Raw genomic sequence first — 20,492 nt, 5'->3', positions numbered from 1 at the left:
GGGAGCTGGAGGCTGCGTTCTGTCGGGGAATGTGTTTGAGGGCTCTGTTGTTGGCACCTCTTCCGTCCTTGCCAGCGAGATACTTGGTGAGCCCAGTGGTGTTGTCGGCGTTATGGGTGTGGTGCCAGTGCACGCAATATTTTGAGCTGGAGGGCCTGCTGTTGTGGGCACCGTTATGCGACAACCATAGGTTTGTGCAGGTGGGGATGGATGCGAGGTTCCGGGGGTGGTGGCAGGTAGGGATCGAGTATTTTAGGGACTTGTTTATAGGGGACAAATTCACGGGGCTGGAGGAGTTGGAGGAATTGTATGAGTTGCCCAAGGGGAATGGCTTTAGGTACCTGTAGATGAGTGATTTTGTGAGGAGAGAGGTGCTGTCCTTCCGGGGCTGCTGCTTCCAGTGTTGCAAGACATGTTGTTGTCGGAGGATGAAATAGGGGAGGGGAAGATGTCGGATATTTACAAGGAATTGTTGGAGAGGGATGGTGCTTCAGTGGAGGAGATTAAGCACAAGTGGGAGGAGGAGCTGGGAGGGGAGGTGAGGGCTGGGGCGTGGGTAGAGGCTATCTGGAGGTTGAATGCGCCCTCGTTGTGTGCAAGATTAAGCCTCATCCAATTTAAAGTGGTGCATGGGGCCCACATGACGGTGGCTAAGATGTGCAGGTTCTTTGCGGGGGGGGTGGAAGAAAGGTGTGGCCGGTGTGTGTGGGGCGAGGGAGGGGCACGAATTGGGTCCACATATTTTTATTTTAATAAGTTTAGAGTACCCAATTATTTTCTGGTTTTCCAATGAAGGGGCAATTTAGTGTGGCCACTCCACCTAACCTGAACATATTTGGGTTGTGGGGGTGAAAGCCACACAGACATGGGGAGAATGTGCAAACTCCACACGGATAGTGACCCAGGGCCGGGATTCGAACCCGGGTCCTGTCCACATATTTTGGGCATGTCCAGGTCTGAGGAGTTCTGCCAGGGATTCTCGGATGTTATGCCCGAGGTACTGGGTGTGGGAGTGGCCCTGAATCTGGAGGTGGCGATATTTGGGGTGTCAGAAAATCCGGGGTGGGTGGAGCGGTAGAGAGGCCAATATTTTCACCTTTGCCTCCCTGAAAGCCCGGAGATGGATTTTGCTTTGCTGGTGGGACTCAGAGCCGCCGAAGGCCGAGGTATGGGCAAGCGACCTAGCAGAATTCCTGAGGTTGGACAAAATCAAGTTAGCTTTGCAGGGGTCAGTAGAGGGGCTCACCCAGACGTGGAAACCATTCATTGATTTTTCAAGGACAACTGAGGGGTCAGCAAGAGGGTGGGGGGGAGGGGGGGGGGGTGGATAAGGGGGTACAAATTGGGAAGGTGGGATGTGGGTGGGGTGTTTGTATTGGGGAGATTGTGGATTTGTGGCTGTTTGTTTAGGTTGATGTGTTGCTCTTCTGATATTTTGTGCATATATGTAAAATCCTCGAATAAAAATATGAAAAGAATAACACATCTGGTTCATTAATGTCCTTTCGGGAAGGAAATCTGCCATCCTTACCTGGTCTGGGCTACTGCAATGTGGTTGACTCTTAACTACCCTCTGAAATGGGCGAGCAAGTCAAGGGCAATTAGGGATGGGCAATAAATGCTGACCCAGCCAGGGATGCCCACACCCTATGAATGAATAAAAGAAAAGGAGAAGGCATTGGCAATTCAGCCTCTTGAGCCTACTCAGCCATTCAAAGGGACCATGGTTCATTTGCATCAATTACACCGTCCTGCACTGTTTATATCCAAAAAAGATCAACCAATCTATCAGAGATTCACAACGGTTGCAATATCATTCTAAAATAAACTTGAGAATTTCTTGAGCTTTCAGGTACAGAATGTCTGCAGATATCACATTCCTTCTGCTATGAAAGCCCTACAGAACATACAAAACACCTTCTATTGAGTGTATCTAGAGCACAAATGGACATTGCACAAATTGTACAGACGCTACCTGCCTTACTCTGCATCTTATTATAGTGTTGCAATTGTAGTGTTGCAGTTCTGAATAGGAAGCGCTCTTCTTCCATGAGTGCCTAAATGATGATTGTTACTTGTAACACTTTCCTTCTCCGCTTTCTCTGCAGAACTGTATGAACCTGCCTCCGGACAAGGTAAAGTTGCTGAACCAGTACGACAACGAGAAGAAATGGGAACTTATCTGCGATCAGGTAACTAGAGTTTGTTCAGCACTTCATTTGCCTATCTACAGTCATAGAATCATAGAATCCCTACAGTGTAGAATGAGGCCATTTGGCTCATTGAGTCTGCACCGACCTCTGAAAGAGCACCCCACCTATGCCCATGCCCCCACCCCATCCCCAAAACTCCACCTACGCTTTTGGGCACTGAGGGGTACTGTTAGCATGGCCAATCAACCAAACCCGCACAACCCGGGGGGAAATCAGAGCACCCGGAGACGCATGGAGAACTTGCAAACTCCACACAGAGAGTCATCCAAGGCCGGAATTGAACCCGGTTCGCTGGTGCTGTGAGGCTGCAGAATTAACCACTGTGCCACCATCGCTTACTACATCAGCTAAGCAGTAATTAAATAATGTAAATATGGCTTGGGTAAATTGTGGATGGACGATATTTTAAAAATGTGATTTCATGACATCCAACAGTTTGCAATTTGGCCTCTATTTCAATGGATTTTAAATTTCGCCTTTTCTTTGCAACTCCCACCAGTCTACAGCTCTTCAAAATCTTTCTTAAATTTTTTTATTTCACTTTTTTGGTTATCAAATTTATTAGGTTTTCTAAGAATCTAGCGTCACCAGTGTACCTTATGTACAAAAGGAGTCGATATTAACAAGTATTTTTCTCCACTGGGGTTTATAGAATCATAGAGGTTTACAGGATAAATATGGTCATTCAGCCCATTATGCTTTGGTAGAGTAATCCAACACGCTGTTTTCCCTTAGCCCAAAATTTACCTCTGCTTCAAATGCTTACAAACTCTTTACTTACAATAGACAATGCTGTCTGCCTCAACTATTCACTACAGCCAAACATTCTATCCTCCACCAACTTTCCATTTGAAATCTTTTCTCCTAACTTTTCCCCTCTGTCACATGGCAATTTGTAAGCAATTCCCCAACCAGACAAATTGGGCTGAACTGTTGGATCCTTCCCACCAATGGGATCTTCCAGTCCCGCCAAACGCGATTACCCCCCCCCCCCCCCCCCCCCCCCCCAGCACCCCCGTGGGGGGCTCCCCAGTAGCAGGATGGGTGAGCCACACAAAATGCCATAGACAACGGTGGGACTGGAAGATGCTGCTGGCGGTTAATGGCGGGTCGCTTCCGGCATCGGAAAACACGCTGAGGGAGGGATGGAAAATCCCGCTTGATTCTCCCTCTCAAAACACCTCATAAGGTTTTTATCTTAAAACCCGCATTAAACCTTCACTGATCTGACGCCCTTTTAGGTTTGAGACGAGAACTTTTTTCTCTCAGAGGGTTGTGTGAATTTGGGACTCTCTGCCTCTGGAGGCGGGCGTCACTGGATATTTTTAAGGTGGTGTTAGATAGATTCATGTTGGGCAAGGGAATCAAAGGTTACCCGGGGTAGATGGTAATGTGCAACTTTAAACACAAACAGATCAGCCATGATCTTATCAAATGGCAGAACAGGCTGAAGAGCTGACTGGCCTACTTTGCTCCTATTTTGTATGTTTGTGTAATAAGGAATGAGTAATGACATGAGGGCGGCAAGTGGTCATTCACATTGGTGCAGTTGGGAAACTTTGATTAGTCACGGGGCAGAAATTTTCCATCCGCCTTCATTGTTGGGATTTACGGTGCTGCTGAAAGTGAATGGAGGTTTGGCTGGAACGGCAAATCTTCTGTTGTCGCTCGCAACGGGTCCTGCCACAAGCAACGCCGGAGTAGCCCACCCAGGGTTTTCACCTCGCCAATGGGGTAGTTCTCATGTTGGTGAACAATTGGGGGTAAGTGTCCCATTCCGGCCTGCCACAGGAATCACCCCGGGTGGGACTGAACATTTTGTGGATTATTTAAAGGTCACTGACCACGGCATCTGTAAAATCCCACCCATTGTTTATATAACAGAACACTTTCTGTATTAGGATACAGAATAAACCAGGCCTCGGATAAGTCACATTTCTGCCCAACATTGGGTGGAATATTCCAATTTTGACACTAAGTGCCGTGGCGGTGGCGGGACCTTGAATTTCGCCCATCATGTCAAAAGCAAACTTTATTATTCTTTAATAACATTTTTCATTCACTCTGCCTGTCTGCAAAGGAAAATCAGTAGATGCTTTTATGTATTTGCCATCTGAGGAATTCTATTGAGCCCACTGGTGAAATTAATATATTCTCCTCATAACACTGTTTTGAAAATCAGATCATTATTGCTATTCAGCTGCAACTCTGTGGGCTTTAGTAGCTGCTTGACTAATATTTGCAAACGCAAGTGATAATTCGCATGTTCATACCCATCTATAGCAGACTGAATTTATTCAAGGATCAGCTTAATCAACAAAATAATTAGAATCCAGGATTATGGCTGTGTTTCATCATTTGGTGAGTGCCTGAGCATAGCTGGGACCATTGTGAATTTGCACCAGAATATCAGGATGAGAGTAGGGGGATTGTCTTAAATGGAGCTAGTTCTCTAGATTTCTGAAATAGAAAGACATTGGTTTGGGAGAGAAATTTCACCTAATTTCCCAATTCACTTTAGCCAGTTCTGTCTTCATGGTCTTAGAATTACTCTTATTTAAGTTTGAAACACTAGTCTTAGATTCACTCCTTTCTCCCTCAAGTTGAATGTAAAACTCAACCAAATTATGATTACTACTACCTTGTGGTACCTTCACAATGAGATTGTTAACTAATCCTGTCTCATTGCACATTATCAGACCTGGTATAACCTGTTCTTTGGTTGGTGCTGAACATTATCTTTGCAGCAGGAGTAACTGAATGGTAATCAGGATTGGGATCCATGGCTGGTGCTTTTTAAAATTCCCTTTCTAGCTTGGAGCACTGAGGTCAATTATAGGAAGCGAACTACCTGCCTGTTTCAGTTCAGTAGGTCAGAACACAATATGCCACTGCTGAGTATGTGTAAATGTGTGTGTATATAAAATCACAGAATCCCTACAGGCAGAAGGAGGCCATTTGGCCCATTGCGTCTGCACTGGCCCTCGGAAAGAGCACTCTATCTCGGTCCACTCCCCAGGCCTATCTACATAACACCACCTAACCTGTACATCTTTGGACAGGAGAAGGAAACCGGAGAACCCAGAGGAAACCGATGCCGACACAGGGAGAACAATACAAATTCCACACAGACAGTCACCCGAGGTCAGAATCGAACCTGGGTCCCTGGCATTGTGAGGCAGCTGTGCTAACCACTGTGCCGTCCCATAGTCTGTTTATTTCAGTATGAAGTGGTCAAAGCAGATTCAGTAGTAACTTTCAAAAGTATTGAAAAGCAAAATGTACACGGCTGTGGGGAAAGAACAGGGGAATGGGGCTAATGGAATAACTCTTTGAAAGATCTGACACAGACACGATGGACCAAAGGTTGTGCCAGGTAATTATTTACTATTAGGATATTGCAGATATTTGATCAGGAAGTGTGGATTTGACTGGACAGTGTTTTGTGCACCCCTTCCCCTGCTCCTTGGGGTTACGATGTTTGCGACAACTCTGCACCATTTTGATATCCTCATGGCAACCACAGTCAATCAATATCGGCAAAACTCTTTCGGCCAGTCAGCTTTTAGAATTCTATGAGGTGTCATTGAGGTTCGATTTAACTATTGTGTGGTGCAAAGTCATGAAAATATCTATTTTGTGGCAGTGGTTCACTGGCCAGATGATGAGCTCTGGCACAATGGTTAACCAACATACTTCCTCATCCCCCATCAACTTCCAGCATCTCAGCGTCCAGGATATGGGAGACTAACGGTGGAGGGGATCCTGCTGGTGGGAAATGATGGTATGGTTGGTCTGATGAACATTCACAGTGCTGTATATTCCAGTTCCCTTTACTGCAGGAAATTGATTGGCTTGGCTGAATTATGACAGTTTGACCCATTATCTGTGGTACAGGCAAACACGTTGACAACAGGGAACCTGAAGTAATGTACGAGATATCTCTCTCTCCCTGGTGACACTAGAGAGGGATATTTCACCTATTAATAGTGGGATTTGAAGTTCAACCTCATATTCTGCACTTAAATGGGCCAACATGTTCTGCTTATTACTCTATGGCCAGCTTGGATCTGTATTTTGTTACAGAACTGCAATCACTCCAAATGTGTCACAGTTGGGTTGGGAATCTTTGAAAATCAAACACTGGAAGCAGAAAGCTACATGGCTGGAAATGGTCTCACCGTGTGCTGTACTAGGCCACAATAACATTACCACAGAGTGCGTCAGTTTGCATTGTTGCACTAATGTAAGGTCATTGGTTTTAACTAAGTATTCATTCTAACAAATTCCACTCTCCCTCTCATAAAGCTGCTGACTTATGCTGGGTGAAGTTGACACATCCCTGCAATGCTCAAACTCAAAACAGTTATTCTTCATGTGTAAGTCCAGGCCTTGAGTGTCACTCGACTGTTCGACTGTGGTGGGTGTCACAGCTTGGTCTCACTCCCTCCCCTTAACTGGCATCACTGTCAGCCTAGCTGATCTTAAAGCTAGTGAATGCAACAAAGACCAGAGATCAACGCTAAGGGATAGTGAATCGAGCCTCTGAGCCATGTGGAGCACTTAATTGTAATTTTGTCAAGTACTGAGTAGGGTGTGGAAACCCGAGACCGTAATCTTGATATTTATGGGACTGGGAGTGCAGGGGAAATTTGGAGCTCCTGTTTAATCGAATGGCAGGATCTTGTTAAATTCTTATTTTCCTGGTTCCCACCCAGCATTTGTCAGAAGCGGGAAAACCAGTTGCAGAAAGATGCATTTGGGACGGTCCCTGGCAAATGAATTGCTGGTTATGCTGGAGATCAGGGGTAGGGGTGAGGTATTAGAGGTATGGGTGATGGATGGCGGGGGAAGGGGGCAGTCACCAATTGTAGCAGGCAAGTGTGAGTGGCAGAGGGGAGGCCAAAAGCTTTCTTGAGGGGTCCTCCTGACGAACTAGAAGTGGCTAGTTTCTGAATCTACCGTCTCCCTTTGGCTGTCTGGTTTCCCGAGTCTATTTCCAATCGGGTTACCATTTGCACTGTGGGAGCCAGATTGAAATCTGTCAATGAAGCTCCCTGCCTCTCCAAGGCAAGATACTCCCGACGTTTGAAATCCGCCACCTTAAAAACAGTACTGGTCATGCACATGCTCCAGGACACATTCTCCGTTTTTAACCATTGCACCATGCTGCACCCCAAACCCTGACCCCCTCCTGCCTGTTATGGGAGGTTACTGCTGAGGTGAATATTTTAAAAATATCCTTTCCTACTCAAGGTTAATAAGTGGCCATTATTAATATATCAGCAAAGTATTAATACTTATCGTAGAACCTTGACTAGTATCCTGAGTCAGAGTTACAATATCTGGATTATCTGTGATTAAACATTTCACACGGTAGCAAACTCTCAGGGGCGAAGGCATGTGTCAATCAATATAAATGTGAGCTTTGTTCCCACTTTGTTTTGGTCACAATCCTGTCGTTTTAACACCAAACTGTCTGACATGCCAATGGATTATTTTGTTTGAAACAATTCGACTGCGGGCCTGGTCGATACGGATCCGTTATATCTCGAGAAAGCATTGGCAGCAGAAGCCTTTGAAAGAATGGTTTTGCATTTGCTGACTGTTTTAGTCTGTGGCACTGCTCGTTTTCCTAATCCTCTCAGTTCTCACACTTCTTTGCCGAGTCTACTGCACCATTCTGTAAGGCGGAAACGAGTTAGCAAACGATTATGGTGCTAGTTTGTGTAACGCGGAACTGGAGATAAACGTCAAACACATTCGAGTGGGTCTGGAGTTACATGTAGGCCAGGCAAGGTCAAGATAGCAGGGGCTGGATTCTCCTTACCCCAGCCGTGTGGTTCTCGGCAGCACGCCATTTGCTGGCGGTGGAATTCTCTACTCCTCACGCTTGCAAATGGGATTTCCCATTGAAGCCAGCCCACACCGCCAGGAAACCTATGGGCGGCGATGGGTTGACGGTGGGAACAGAGAATTCTGGTCCAGATTTCCTTCCCGAAAGAACATTAGTGACGCAGATGAGTTTTTACAACAATAAATGACAATTTCATAGTTGACTCGTTTTCAGTTCCAGATTTTATTAACTGAATTTACATTTTACCAGCTATCTTGGTGGAATTTGTCAGACTGGAAGCCAATGCAGTTCAGCAAGTTAAGGGGGATGGGTAAACAAGAATAGGAGTGAGTTAGGCCATGGGCAGCGGAGACTTGAATGAGCTCATGTTTACGGGGAGCCCAAAGTGGAAGACTAATAAAGAGAGCATTAGAATAGTCCAGTCGAGATGGTAACAAAGGTATGGGGGACGGTTTCAGCGTCTAGTCAACTGAGAAAAAAATGGATCTGTATGATGTGACAGAGGCGAAAGCAAGAGGTCATATGGTGGAGAGCAAATGAGGTCGGAAGGTCAGTTCAGGGTCTTTGGGAGTACATCATTGTGGAGTTGGTTCATTGATATCCTTTAATGTGTGGAGAGGGGGCTGACATTGACCGGGTAACTAGTCTAAAAGGTGTGGCAGCAAATAAACAGTGGGGAATATTTGCTGAAACAATTCAAAATGTTCAACAAAATACATTCCATTGAAGATCAAAAAACTCAGTGAGAAAGATCAATCCTTGGCTTACTAAGGACGTTAAGGGTTGTGTTATGTTAAAAGAGGAGGCTCAGAATATTGCTCAGAACATTAGTGATTCTGAGGATTGGAAGTGTTTCAGAAACCGGGAGAGAGCCACCAAAAAGTGGATAAAAATAGAAAAAAGTTAAGTATGCGAATAAGCTAGCCTGGAATGTAAAAACAGGTTGTAAAAACTTCTACAGCGATACCAAAAGGAAGAAACAGCTGGAGTAAACATTCATCCCTTGGAAGCAGAGGCAGGAGGAGGCATGGGAATAAGGAAATGGCAGAGGCATTGAACAATATTTTGTATCTGTCTTCACAATAGAAGACACAAGGTACATGCCAGAAATAGGGACTAGTAAGACTGAGGAAATTGAGGTATTTAATATCAGCAGAGAAAAAGCACTAGAGAATCTCGAGTATCTAAAATCCAACAAATCCCCGGGACATGATGACCTACATCCTGGGTTTCTAAGAGAGATAGCTGCAGAGATAGCAGATGCTCTGACTACGATTGTCCAAACTTCTCCAGATTCTGGAATGGCATCTCCAGATTGGCAGCTAGAAAATGTAACACTACAATACAAGAAACTAGGGAGAGAGAAATCATGGAACTACAGGCCCGTTAGCTTGACATCAGTCATTGGAAAAGTGCTGGAATCCATTATTAAGGAAGTCTTAACAATGTACTTAGAAAAACATAATATTATTAGAATGACAACATGGGTTTTACAAAAGGAAAATTGTGTTTGACTAACGTACTGGAGTTTTTTGAGGATGTAACTAGAAGGATAGATAAAGGGGAAGTTGCAGATGCCATCTACCTGGATTTCCAAAAGGCATTTGATAAGCTGCCACACAAAACATTAATACATAACTTATGGCCCCATGGAGTTGGGGTGATAGATTAGTATGAATAGAGGATTGGCAAACAGACAGGAAACACGGAGTAAGCATAAATGTGGCATTTTCAAGTTGGCAGACAGTGATAAGTGCAGTATCACAAGGATCAGTGCTGGGTCTCAATTATTTATCATCTATATTAATGGCTCAGATGAAGAGAAGAGAGTACCTAGGTTTACGGATGATACAAAGCTAGGTGGGAATGTAAGCTATATGGAGGAAATAATGAGGCTGCAAAGAGATAGAGACAGGTTAAATGTGTGGGCAGCAAGGTGGCAAATGGAGCAGAGTGTGGGTGGTCTGATGTCATAAGAATAGAAAATCAGAATAATGTTTAGAAGGTGTGAAATTTGTAAATGTTGATGTTCGGATAGACTTTAGTGCATAGGTGTAAGGAGCCACGATGGAGTATGGGGGGAGTGTGGAGATGCGTTGGTGAGAAGGCTTACCTTGCTTCTCCAACACAACAATCAAGCTCCCAACATTTTTTCAAGGCCCCCTAAACCTCACCCTTTACTCCACATCTACCCCATCACCCCCAATGCCCACCCATTCCCCATTTAGGGTGTTATTTAAGGGTGCATAGAGCATAGTTTGGAATATGAGGGGACATGGGAGATCTGAGGGAGCGTGGAATGAGTATAGAGCATGTGAGTGTGCAGGTGGATTCATGGATGAGGGGGCATGGAGGATCTGAACAGGCTTGGGGAGCACTGGAGGATATGGGATGGGTGGAGGGGCGGGAGGTGAGATTTAGAAGGCCTTTATACGATGTGAGCTGTGCTGCTGTGTTACAGAATCAAAGCAGAGCTTCCAAACAGCCTACCTCTGCACTCATACTCCTCCCACAGTCCATTGCGGCTTACAAACTGCAACACGAACCTGAACCCTGCGTGACAAACAAAACCCCTGGGTAAAGTTTTGAGCAAAGCACGAGTAGTCCAGTGAATCATTATTTACACAACAGGTATATACACACATGAACCCTGGTTAAACCTCACCCGGTATTCTCTCTCTGTCGGTCGGTTCTACACTGGCCGACCTTTTATACAAGTATCGGTAAGCTACCCGCCCCTAGCAGGGGAGTTGGTATTCCTCAAGGAGCACGGGGAATACAATCACCCCCACACTGTATGTCCCATGCTGGTTATTACAAAGTTGTCCATGAGTGTGGCGGGCATTTTGGAAATCGGGAGGGGGCCTGGCTTGCATTTAGTTCAAGGAAATTCAACACGTGACCTCAAAATCGGAGCCAAAGCCGGTCAGCAGAGAAGTTTGGAAACACTTTTGGTGTAGACTCGATGGGCCGAGTGGCTTCCTTCTGCACTGTAGGGATTCTTTGATTCTAAACCTACTACAAAAGTTGCTAGAAGCGTGGCAAACTCTCTTGACAAAAAAAATGCTCACTCATTTTAAATCCAAAATTGTTTCTTTTATAATTGTTTTTTATTGGGTTTTTGAACAAAGTATATTTACCGTTATGTACACAGGATAAGAAACATATATATACATATATAGAAGAGAAGGGCACACCCAAACATACCAAAGAAAACAAAATAATAAATAATTAAAAAAAACAATAAAAAATAAAATAGAATAACTGGTAGGGTATTGTGCACCAGCTCAACAGCAGCAACACTGTACACCTTATTTCCAACACATAAGTAGGCGACTGTTTGTGGGGGGGAGGGAGGGGTGAGGTGGTGACTGGGGAGGTAAATATACATTCGGGTGCCAGAGAGGATTGGTTGATCTTGTGCTAGCCTGGTGTATGACAGTAAATGGAGCCAGGGCAGATGGATGGAGTTGGGATACAGATCAGTCATGTGAATGGTGGAACAGCCTGGAATCCTAATGGTCTGACGCTGTTCCGACATGGTGGCAGGCGATGGTGAGATGCAGGTTATCTGTGATACGCTCTGCGGCTGGCAGACAGCCTGGTGAACTGGGCGCATAAATGAAGAAAGGAGAAGGTAGCGGACTGTGAGTAAAACCCCGCCCCCTTCATCACCAACAAAACAAACTAACCAGTGGACGAAGCAGCTGCCTCCGGCATTCTGAGCAGTATAACTGGGATCCATCTAGTTTTTAAGCCACGATGCTCAATTTGATATTTTAATTCTCTCTTCACGCACTCCCCCCACACAAACACACACTTTCACACTTCCCACCTGGCAGATTGTGTGCTGCATTATCACAGACTGGCGAGATGTCAGGTGGAAAAGATGAATTTGTCAGTGATGGAATTAGAAAGAGCAAAGATAAATCCTTCGAAAATGAAGTGTGGGGATTAATGTTATTTTTTCAGCCGCTTGAATAAATCCGAGATTTCCCTCTGGAGTTCCCTTATTACCGGTGGCTCTGTGATAAGCTGCAAATGCCTCATGAGTTTGGTGAATTTACTTTGTGAAGGATTAGACAAACATACAGAGCCCCACAAGCCCATTTCACAGGCACTGACTCAGAGCCAGCTGAGGGAGGGTGGTTAACCCAGAGAGACGAGCGGATAACTCTCACAGCTGGTGTTTCATTGCAGATTAGCCCAAATGCCATTTATTTGTTGACTTTATGTTGTCTCCCACGTGTGCCCAGTGGGCTGGATAATGTCATTTGGAAAATAGAGACATTGTGAATCTATCCAAAATGTCAAGGATGGTGACAGCAGTGTGACTACGAAGGAAGATTTGAAAGCATAAAGAAGGTCACCTCTGGGATTTCCTTTCGAATCCAGGCCAGAGTGATGGGATAAAATTCTCCTCTGGGTGCTCACTCTAAAGGGCTTGTGTACAGTCTCAAACCCAATTCCTTACCGGTTGCAAATTGTTAACCCTTCCGACCGATTGCCAAGGAAGGTGGAAAACATAGTGGTGGAGGGGGGGCGAGCAAATGGGGGAAGAGTCGCGGTGCGGGGGGGGGGGGGGAGGGGGGTGGGCGGGGGGCGTCACATCTGCATTTAGGTCTCAGACTGGTTATTGAAGTGAAAGAAAGGAGTTAGATTTTGAGGATACCTCATCACATCCTCGGGGCCACTAGTCCCAATGAGTGTTGTAATCCCACCCATGGGTATCTGTGGTGAATTATATACTTCGTAATTCACACTGTATTGCCTTGCATTGTATTGTGTCCTTGTGGGCTCTGTATGTGAGCCGTTGTGTGGCTCTGCCCATAGGGGGAGATGAGGAGTTTGTACTGGGCTCCACCCTTGGCTCATCCCATTGCTCCGCCCATGGCTCCTCCCACTAATCGGAAGTATAAAGTTCTGCAGCCGTAAGCCTGCTCTCAGTTCCTCTGGTCGCAGGCTGGTTTAGTTGTAAGACTATTCAAACCACTGTTTACTTCCAATCGTGTGTCTAGTGAATTGATGGTCACATCAATTTAATAGTCTTAGAAAACTTGAAGAAAACTACTATGGAATCAGCCCTCAAACCTGACCAACTTGAACTCGACCCGCAGGCTGCAGAGGCGAACGAAATCTTTCTACACTGGCTCCGATGTTTCAAGGCCTACCTGGCTGAATCAAGCACTTCCGAAACTACAGAGGAGCAGAAACTCAGCCTACTGCACGCAAGGGTGAGCCATCGTATCTCTACGCAACTTAATTGTACCACCTCATATACTGAGGCCCTGGCCATGCTCGACCGAATGTATGTGCGACCCATCATCGAGGTCTACGCGCGGCACATTTTCACGACCCGCCGCCAGCGCCCCGCAGAGTCGCTGGAAGATTTTCTGCGCGATTTAAAAGCCCTTGCTCGGGATTGCAATTATCAGGCTGTAACAGCCGCCCAACATATGGAACTCGCTGTCTGTGATGTATCCGTGGCAGGGCTCAGGCCCAACTATGTGCGCCAGCGATTGCTTGAGAAAGGGGCCCAGAACTTGGAGGACACTGTAGAGTTAGCTACAACTATGGAGGTCTTGTTCCGCAGTCTGACCTCGTTCCCCGCGGACCAAGCGACCCCCTCGTGGGCCCCTGGCCAGCGACTGCCCCAGGCCTGCGCCGCGCGGCCACCCACTCACTATGGAGCACCAGCGTGCCATTTTTGTGGACAGCCCCAACACCCACGGCAGCACCGACCGGCCCGCAACGCGACCTGCAGCAGCTGCGGTCGCAAAGTACACTATGCCCGAGTATGCCTAGCAAAGTCAAAAACTCCAAACTCCCCCGCAGTCCAGAGCACTCGCCTCCCAAACTCACAGGCCCGCAGGCCCCGTAATGCTGCAGCGTGTCTGCTGACTCCGCCCCCAACCGACATGTGCGACTCATGGTGGCCGCTATCTGGGCAACTCTCCTCCACGCGGCCGGCCACATGCGACTCCTGGGGGCGGCCATCTTGGACACCATCTTCCTCGCCGCCCGCCATGTGCGATCCACGGGGGCGGCCATCTTGGGCTCCATCCTCTCCAGCCTCCGAACCTCATATCGAAGACTACGATGTCAGCCGACAGTCATCACGGGGCCACTCCAGCACAGCTGATCGAGCCGCCGACTACCCGCAACTCAGCGCGGTCACGTTGGACCAGTCGTTTCCGAAACACCTCCAAAACCCGATGATGACCGTTAAAATCAACGGGTACAGGACACCGTGCCTCTTCGACTCCGGGAGCACCGAGAGCTTCGTACACCCTGAACTGGTAAGATGCTGTTCGCTCCCTATCTTCCCTGCAGGGCAAACTATCTCCCGCGCTTCGGGCTCACACTCCGTTCACATACAAGGGCGCACCATCGCGACCCTAATGATCCAGGGTGCCAGCTACTCTAACTTCCAGCTGTGCGTACTCCCCGAACTCTGCGCCCCACTCTTACTTGAACTCGACTTCCAATGTAACCTCAAGAGCCTCACACTCAGCTTCGGCGGACCCCTACCTCCACTCACTATCTGTAGTCTAGCGACGCTAAATATCGCCCCCCCTTCACTCTTTGCTAACCTCACTCCGAACTGCAAACCCGTAGCCACTCGCAGCAGGCGGTATAGCCTGCAGGACAGGGTGTTTATTAGAACTGAGGTCCAGAGGCTCCTACGTGAGGGAGTCATAGAGGCCAGTAACAGCCCCTGGAGAGTTCAGGTGGTGGTCGTCAAGACCGGGGAAAAATTCCGAATGGTAGTGGACTATAACCAAACCATTAAGCGGTTCACGCTCCTCGATGCATACCCCCTCCCCAGGATTACAGACATGGTTAATCAGATTGCCAGTACCGCATATTCTCCACGGTGGATCTGAAGTCTGCATACCACCAGCTCCCAATCCGCCCGGAGGACCGCCACTACACGGCGTTCGAGGCAGATGGCCGCCTCTTCCATTTCCTCTGGGTCCCCTTTGGCGCTACGAATGGGGTCTCGGTGTTCCAATGAGCGATGGACTGAATGGTGGCCCAGTACAGGCTGCGGGCCACTTTTCCATACTTGGATAACGTCACCATCTGCGGCCATGCTCAGCAGGACCACACGCCAACCTCTGCCGATTTCTCCAAACTGCCCAGAAACTTAATCTCACTTATAAAACGGAGAAATGCGTTTTCCGCACGGCCAGGCTAGCCATCCTCGGCTATGTCATGGAAAACGGAGTCCTGGGCCCCGACCCGGACCGTATGCGCCCCCTCTTACAACTCCCTCTCCCTCATTGCCCCAGGGCCCTCAAGAGGTGCCTGGGATTTTTCTCTTATTATGCCTAGTGGGTCCCCCAGTATGCGGACAAAGCCCGCCCACTATTTAAGGCCACACTCTTTCCTCTGTCAGCTGAGGCCCGCCAGGCCTTCAACTGCATCAAGGAGGACATCATCAAAGCTGCCATGCGGGCGGTGGCTGAATACGTCCCCTTCCAGGTGGAAAGCGACGCCTCAGCGGTTGCTCTCGCAGCCACTCTGAACCAGGCAGGGAGACCAGTCGCCTTCTTCTCCCGAACCCTCTCCGCTTCGGAACTTTGACACCCCTCGGTCGAAACAGAAGCTCAAGCCATTGTGGAAGCCGTACGACACTGGAGGCACTACCTCGCAGGTAGGAGGTTTACCCTCATCACCGACCAAAGATCGGTTGCCTTCATGTTTGACAACTCGCAAAGGGGCAAAATTAAAAATGATAAAATCCTGCGGTGGAGGATCGAACTCTCCACCTACAATTACGATATTATGTATCGACCGGGGAAGCTCAACGAGCCCCCAGATGCCCTGTCCCGCGGCACGTGCGCCAGCGCGCAAGACAACCGCCTGAAAGCTATTCACAATTACCTCTGCCACCCGGGGGTCACCCGGCTCACCCACTACGTCAAAACCTGAAATCTGCCTTTCTCCACCGAGGAGGTAAAAGCCATCACCAGGGATTGCCCAATCTGCGCGGAGTGCAAGCAGTACTTCTATAGACCAGACAAAGCCCACCTGGTAAAGGCATCCCGGCCCTTTGAACGCCTAAGCATCGATTTCAAAGGGCCACTCCCCTCGACCAATCGAAATGTGTACTTTCTGAACGTCATCGATGAGTTCACCCGCTTCCCCGTAGGTACGTGCACAGTGACAGGGGTTCGTCCTTCATGAGCGACGAGCTGCGTCAGTACCTGCTCGACAAGGGCATCGCCTCGAGCAGGACTACCAGCTACAACCCCAAGGGGAACGGGCAGGTAAAGAGGGAGAACGCGACGGTCTGGAAGACCGTCCTACTGACCCTCCGGTCCAGGAATCACCCGACCTCCCACTGGCAGGAGGTCCTCCCCGACGCGCTCCATGCTATTAGGTCCCTCCTATGCACCGCCACCAACCAGACCCCTCAGAAACGACTATTTGTTTTCTCTAGGGGCACTACGACGGGGGCTTCGCTCCCATCCTGGTTGAGGACATCGGGCCCGGTTCTCCTCCGGAAGCACGTCCGGGCACACAAGACAGATCCACTAGTAGCGAGAGCTACTACTCCATTCAAACCCCCAATACGCTTTCATTGAATACCCCGACGGCCGTCAGGACACCGTTTCCCTCCGGGACCTGGCACCTGCAGGATCCACCACCACCACTGAGGTACCCCCCACACTACCCCCCACCCAAACCCCGCGTCCTGCGCCCCCGCACCTATAGGCTCACTGTCCATGCTCCGCGCTCCCGCACCTATAGGTTTCCTGCGCCCCCTGTCGCCCGTCGCACTTGTCAGGTACGAAGCTCGGACCGAATCACTCCCGTAGTCCACCATCGTACCCTTACCGACCGCCACCACCCAGCCCCCCGAAGAGGCTGCAACCCCGGTGCTCCGCCAATCCCAAAGGACGACTCGACCACCGGACCGGCTCAACTTGTAGACCCGTCACCCCCGCCGGATTTGATTTTTTTTACAGGGGGTGAATGTGGTGAATTATATACTTCGTAATTCACACTGTATTGCCTTGCGTTGTATTATGTCCTTGTGGGCTCTGTACGTGAGCCGTTGCGCAGCTCTGCCCATAGGGGGAGATGAGGAGTTTGTACTGGGCTCCACCCTTGGCTCCGCCCATGGCTCCTCCCACTAACCAGAAGTATAAAGTTCTGCAGCCGTAAGCCTGCTCTCAGTTCCTCTGGTCGCAGGCTGGCTTAGTTGTAAGACTATTAAAACCACAGTTTACTTCCAATCGTGTGTCTAGTGAATTGATGGTCACATCAGTATCACTAATTGGACTCCCCGTGGCCTTTGTGGAATATGAGTTCCCGTATTGAGCGGGCAAAAGCCCGCTAGCGGGGCCTTAAATAGCAACCCCTGACTCAGACTGACAGCCCCCAATGGTCCAGGGCTGGGAGACTTGTTTTGTCCGCCGGAGCGGCGGCTTTTCTTACGTTTGAGAATAAGCCTGCTTTGCCTTTTAGTCTACGTCCTCTGGAATTATTACAATGAGTATTGCCACCTCTGAGGCAGAAGATTCAAGATCTACTCCAGAGACGAGAACGCAAAATGTACTCTAACTCTGCAAAGCGGTATTGAGGGAATGCTGCACTGTTGGAAATCCTGTCTTTTAGATGAGGAATTAAACCAAGGCCGTGTCTGTCTTCTCAGGTGGTGATAAAAGATTCCTTGGCACTGTTTGAAGAAGTTAAGGGGTGTTTTTCCCAGTGTCCTGCCCAATACTTCTCTCTCACCAATGTCATTAAAACATTTGATTTTCCTGCTGTTTATGGGGACTTTGCTTATGTACAAATGTGTTGCTGTGTTTGCTACATTATAACAGTGACTACAATCCAAAAGCCTTTCATTGGCTGCATATCATTTTGGGGTGCGCAGAGGTCATGAAAGATGTTATATAAATGCAAATCTATGTTTCTTTTCTTTCAATTGTTACTTCTGTAGTGTTATACAGCATTATATTACAATTTCAGCACACAAACTGACTATTTATCCCAGCACGTCTGTGTCAGTGTTTATACTCTAGTGTTATTCAGAATTACCTTCATATAGTACTCAGTAAACGTGCACAGCAAGGTCTCATAACAACAAATAAAATGAATAACCTTTGAATCTATGTTTGGCAGTGTTTGCTGGGGAAAGACTCTGTGAGAACAGGTAGCTGGGGTCTTGATTTGGGGTCTTATCTCAGTGTTATCTAACCACACTGTGCTTGACCCTGAAGTGCATAACCCTGCCTGAAAAGGGAAGCTGTTCAATTTGCCTTCATTAATAGTTCTCAGCTTATTGAGCACAAAAAATGTATTTGGTCGTTCATTTGCGTTCTCTATCTCCCTAAGGTGTGCTCCATTTTTAGACGAAGAGAGTATGTCATCAACCTGACCCTGGGTCTGCGAACATTGCATCAGTTTGTTAGATGGTTTTAAAGTAGTCTGGAGTAAATCAGCTGCTCATTTATAGAGTTCGTCTCATGGAAATGTATTGAATTTGAGGATTTGCTGTGGCACAACAAAGCGAACCCCAAGTTGTATGCCACTGCTCCACATTAAACTGAGACAGGGCTCCCCGAGTGGCTAATTGGGTAACTGCATCATGTTGTATTGAATGTGACGGGTAGACTCCAGTCTTGCTGAATTAGCAGAATTCAGTTGCATAATGGCACCATGCTGCCCAAGGAGCGGGGGGGGGGGGGGGGGGGGACAAAAAAGTTCAAAGTTCCTGTTCTTGATTTTTGCTTAGAAGGGCATATGTGTGCATGCCAGGAAGCTAGAGGCCAGCTTTTTTGTTGAGATAGACCGTGGTTGAAACTTCTGCCAGCACACTGTGTTATAGCAGTTAACTGTCACTGAGGGGCCTGAGGCAGCATGCGTCCCTGGCCAGAATTCTCCGGCTGTTGCGGTTCACTTCTCCTGCCGGCAGCGCACCCCCACCCGCGAGTTTCCCGGCGCCCTCCCCAACCCCTTCCCTCCCTCCCTTAACCCTTAATTTGAAGAGAGACTAAAAATCTGTCCAGTTCAACCTTGAATATATTCAGTGATGGAGCATCCGCAATCCTTTGGGTAGACAATTCCAAAGATTCACAGAGCCTCGGAATGAAGAAATTTCTCCTTATCTCAGCGCTAAGAGATCGGCCCTTTATCCAAAGGCTGTATTCAGCCAGGGGAAAACAGCCTCTGGAATTGACCCTGTCAAGCTCCTTAAAATATTGGATGTTTCACCTGTCATTGTTTGACACTGCAGCAAAGGCAATAGGCCCAATTTACCCAAAGTCTCATCATAGTTCAACCCACTCATCCCAGGGACTAATTTATTGAACCTTCGCTCTCCCAATTCCACTGCAAGTAGATCCGGATAAGTATGAGGTGATTCATTTTGGTAGGAAAAATTTGAATGCGGATTACAGGGTCAACAGCAGGGTTCTGAGGAATGTGGAGGAACAGAGAGACCTTGGGATTCATGTGCATAGATCTCTGAAAGTTGCCACTCAAGTGGACAGAGCCGTGAAGAAGGCCTATAGTGTGTTAGCGTTTATTAACAGGGGGCTTGAGTTTAAGAGCCGTGGGGTTATGCTGCAACTGTGCATGACCCTGGTGAGACCACATTTGGAGTATTGTGTGCAGTTCTGGTCACCTCACTGTAAGAAGGATGTGGAAGCATTGGAAAGGGCACAAAGGAGGTTTACCAGGATGATGCCTGGTTTGGAGGATAGATCTTGTGAGGAAAGGTTGAGGGAATTAGGCTTTTCTCTTTGGAGCAGAGGAGGATGAGAGGCGACTTAACAGAGGTTTATAAGATGATGGGGCATAGATAGACTGGACGTTCAGAGACTATTTCCTCGGGTGGATGTAGCTGTACAAGGGGGCATAGCTATAAGGTTCAGGGTGGGGGATATAGGCGGGATGTCCGAGGTAGGTTCTTTACTCAGAGAGTGGTTAGGGTGTGGAATGGACTTCCTGCACATTCACACTTTCGGAACTTTCAAGCAGTTATTGGATAGGCACATGGAGCACACCAGAATGACAGGGAGTGGGATAGCTTGATCTTGGTTTTGAACAAGGCTCAGCAGAACATTGAGGGCCGAAGGGCCTGTATTGTGCTGTCCTGTTCTATGTCTATCCTTCTCTAGATATAGAGAGAACAAACTGTGCATAGTATCCCAGGCTTAGTTTCACCAAAGACCTGTACAGTTGTAGCAGGACTTCCTTATTTTTGTGTAATAAATTGTGGGATGTGGTGGTATGGTGGCATTGTCACTAGACTAGTAAACCAGAGACCCAGAGTAATGCCCTGGGGACCCAGGTTCAAAGCCCACCCCTGCAGATGTTGAAATTGAATTCAATGAAAGTCTGGAATTAAAAGTCTAGTGATGACCATGAAATCATTGTCGATTGTCGTAAAAACCCATCTG

The 20,492-nt window shown here is 47.8% G+C and overlaps 1 protein-coding gene across 7 annotated transcripts in view; it reads left to right on the top strand.

The window, feature by feature from the left end:
* Positions 1 to 20,492, top strand: part of fmnl1a (formin-like 1a) — a 354,814-nt gene that overhangs the window by 148,163 nt on the left and 186,159 nt on the right. For all 7 annotated transcript variants that reach the window (XR_005458128.1, XM_038778444.1, XM_038778448.1 and 4 more), the window contains one exon: positions 2,109 to 2,192. Coding sequence is in view for 6 of the 7 variants with exons in the window: in XM_038778444.1 (XP_038634372.1) it covers positions 2,109 to 2,192 (84 nt within the window). In the remaining variant the exon portion in view is untranslated. The remainder of the gene's footprint in view (positions 1 to 2,108; positions 2,193 to 20,492) is intronic.

This window comes from Scyliorhinus canicula, chromosome 19 (genome assembly GCF_902713615.1).
Source record: "Scyliorhinus canicula chromosome 19, sScyCan1.1, whole genome shotgun sequence".
Lineage (NCBI taxonomy): Eukaryota > Metazoa > Chordata > Chondrichthyes > Carcharhiniformes > Scyliorhinidae > Scyliorhinus > Scyliorhinus canicula.
This window is presented reverse-complemented; position numbering and strand designations above follow the sequence as displayed.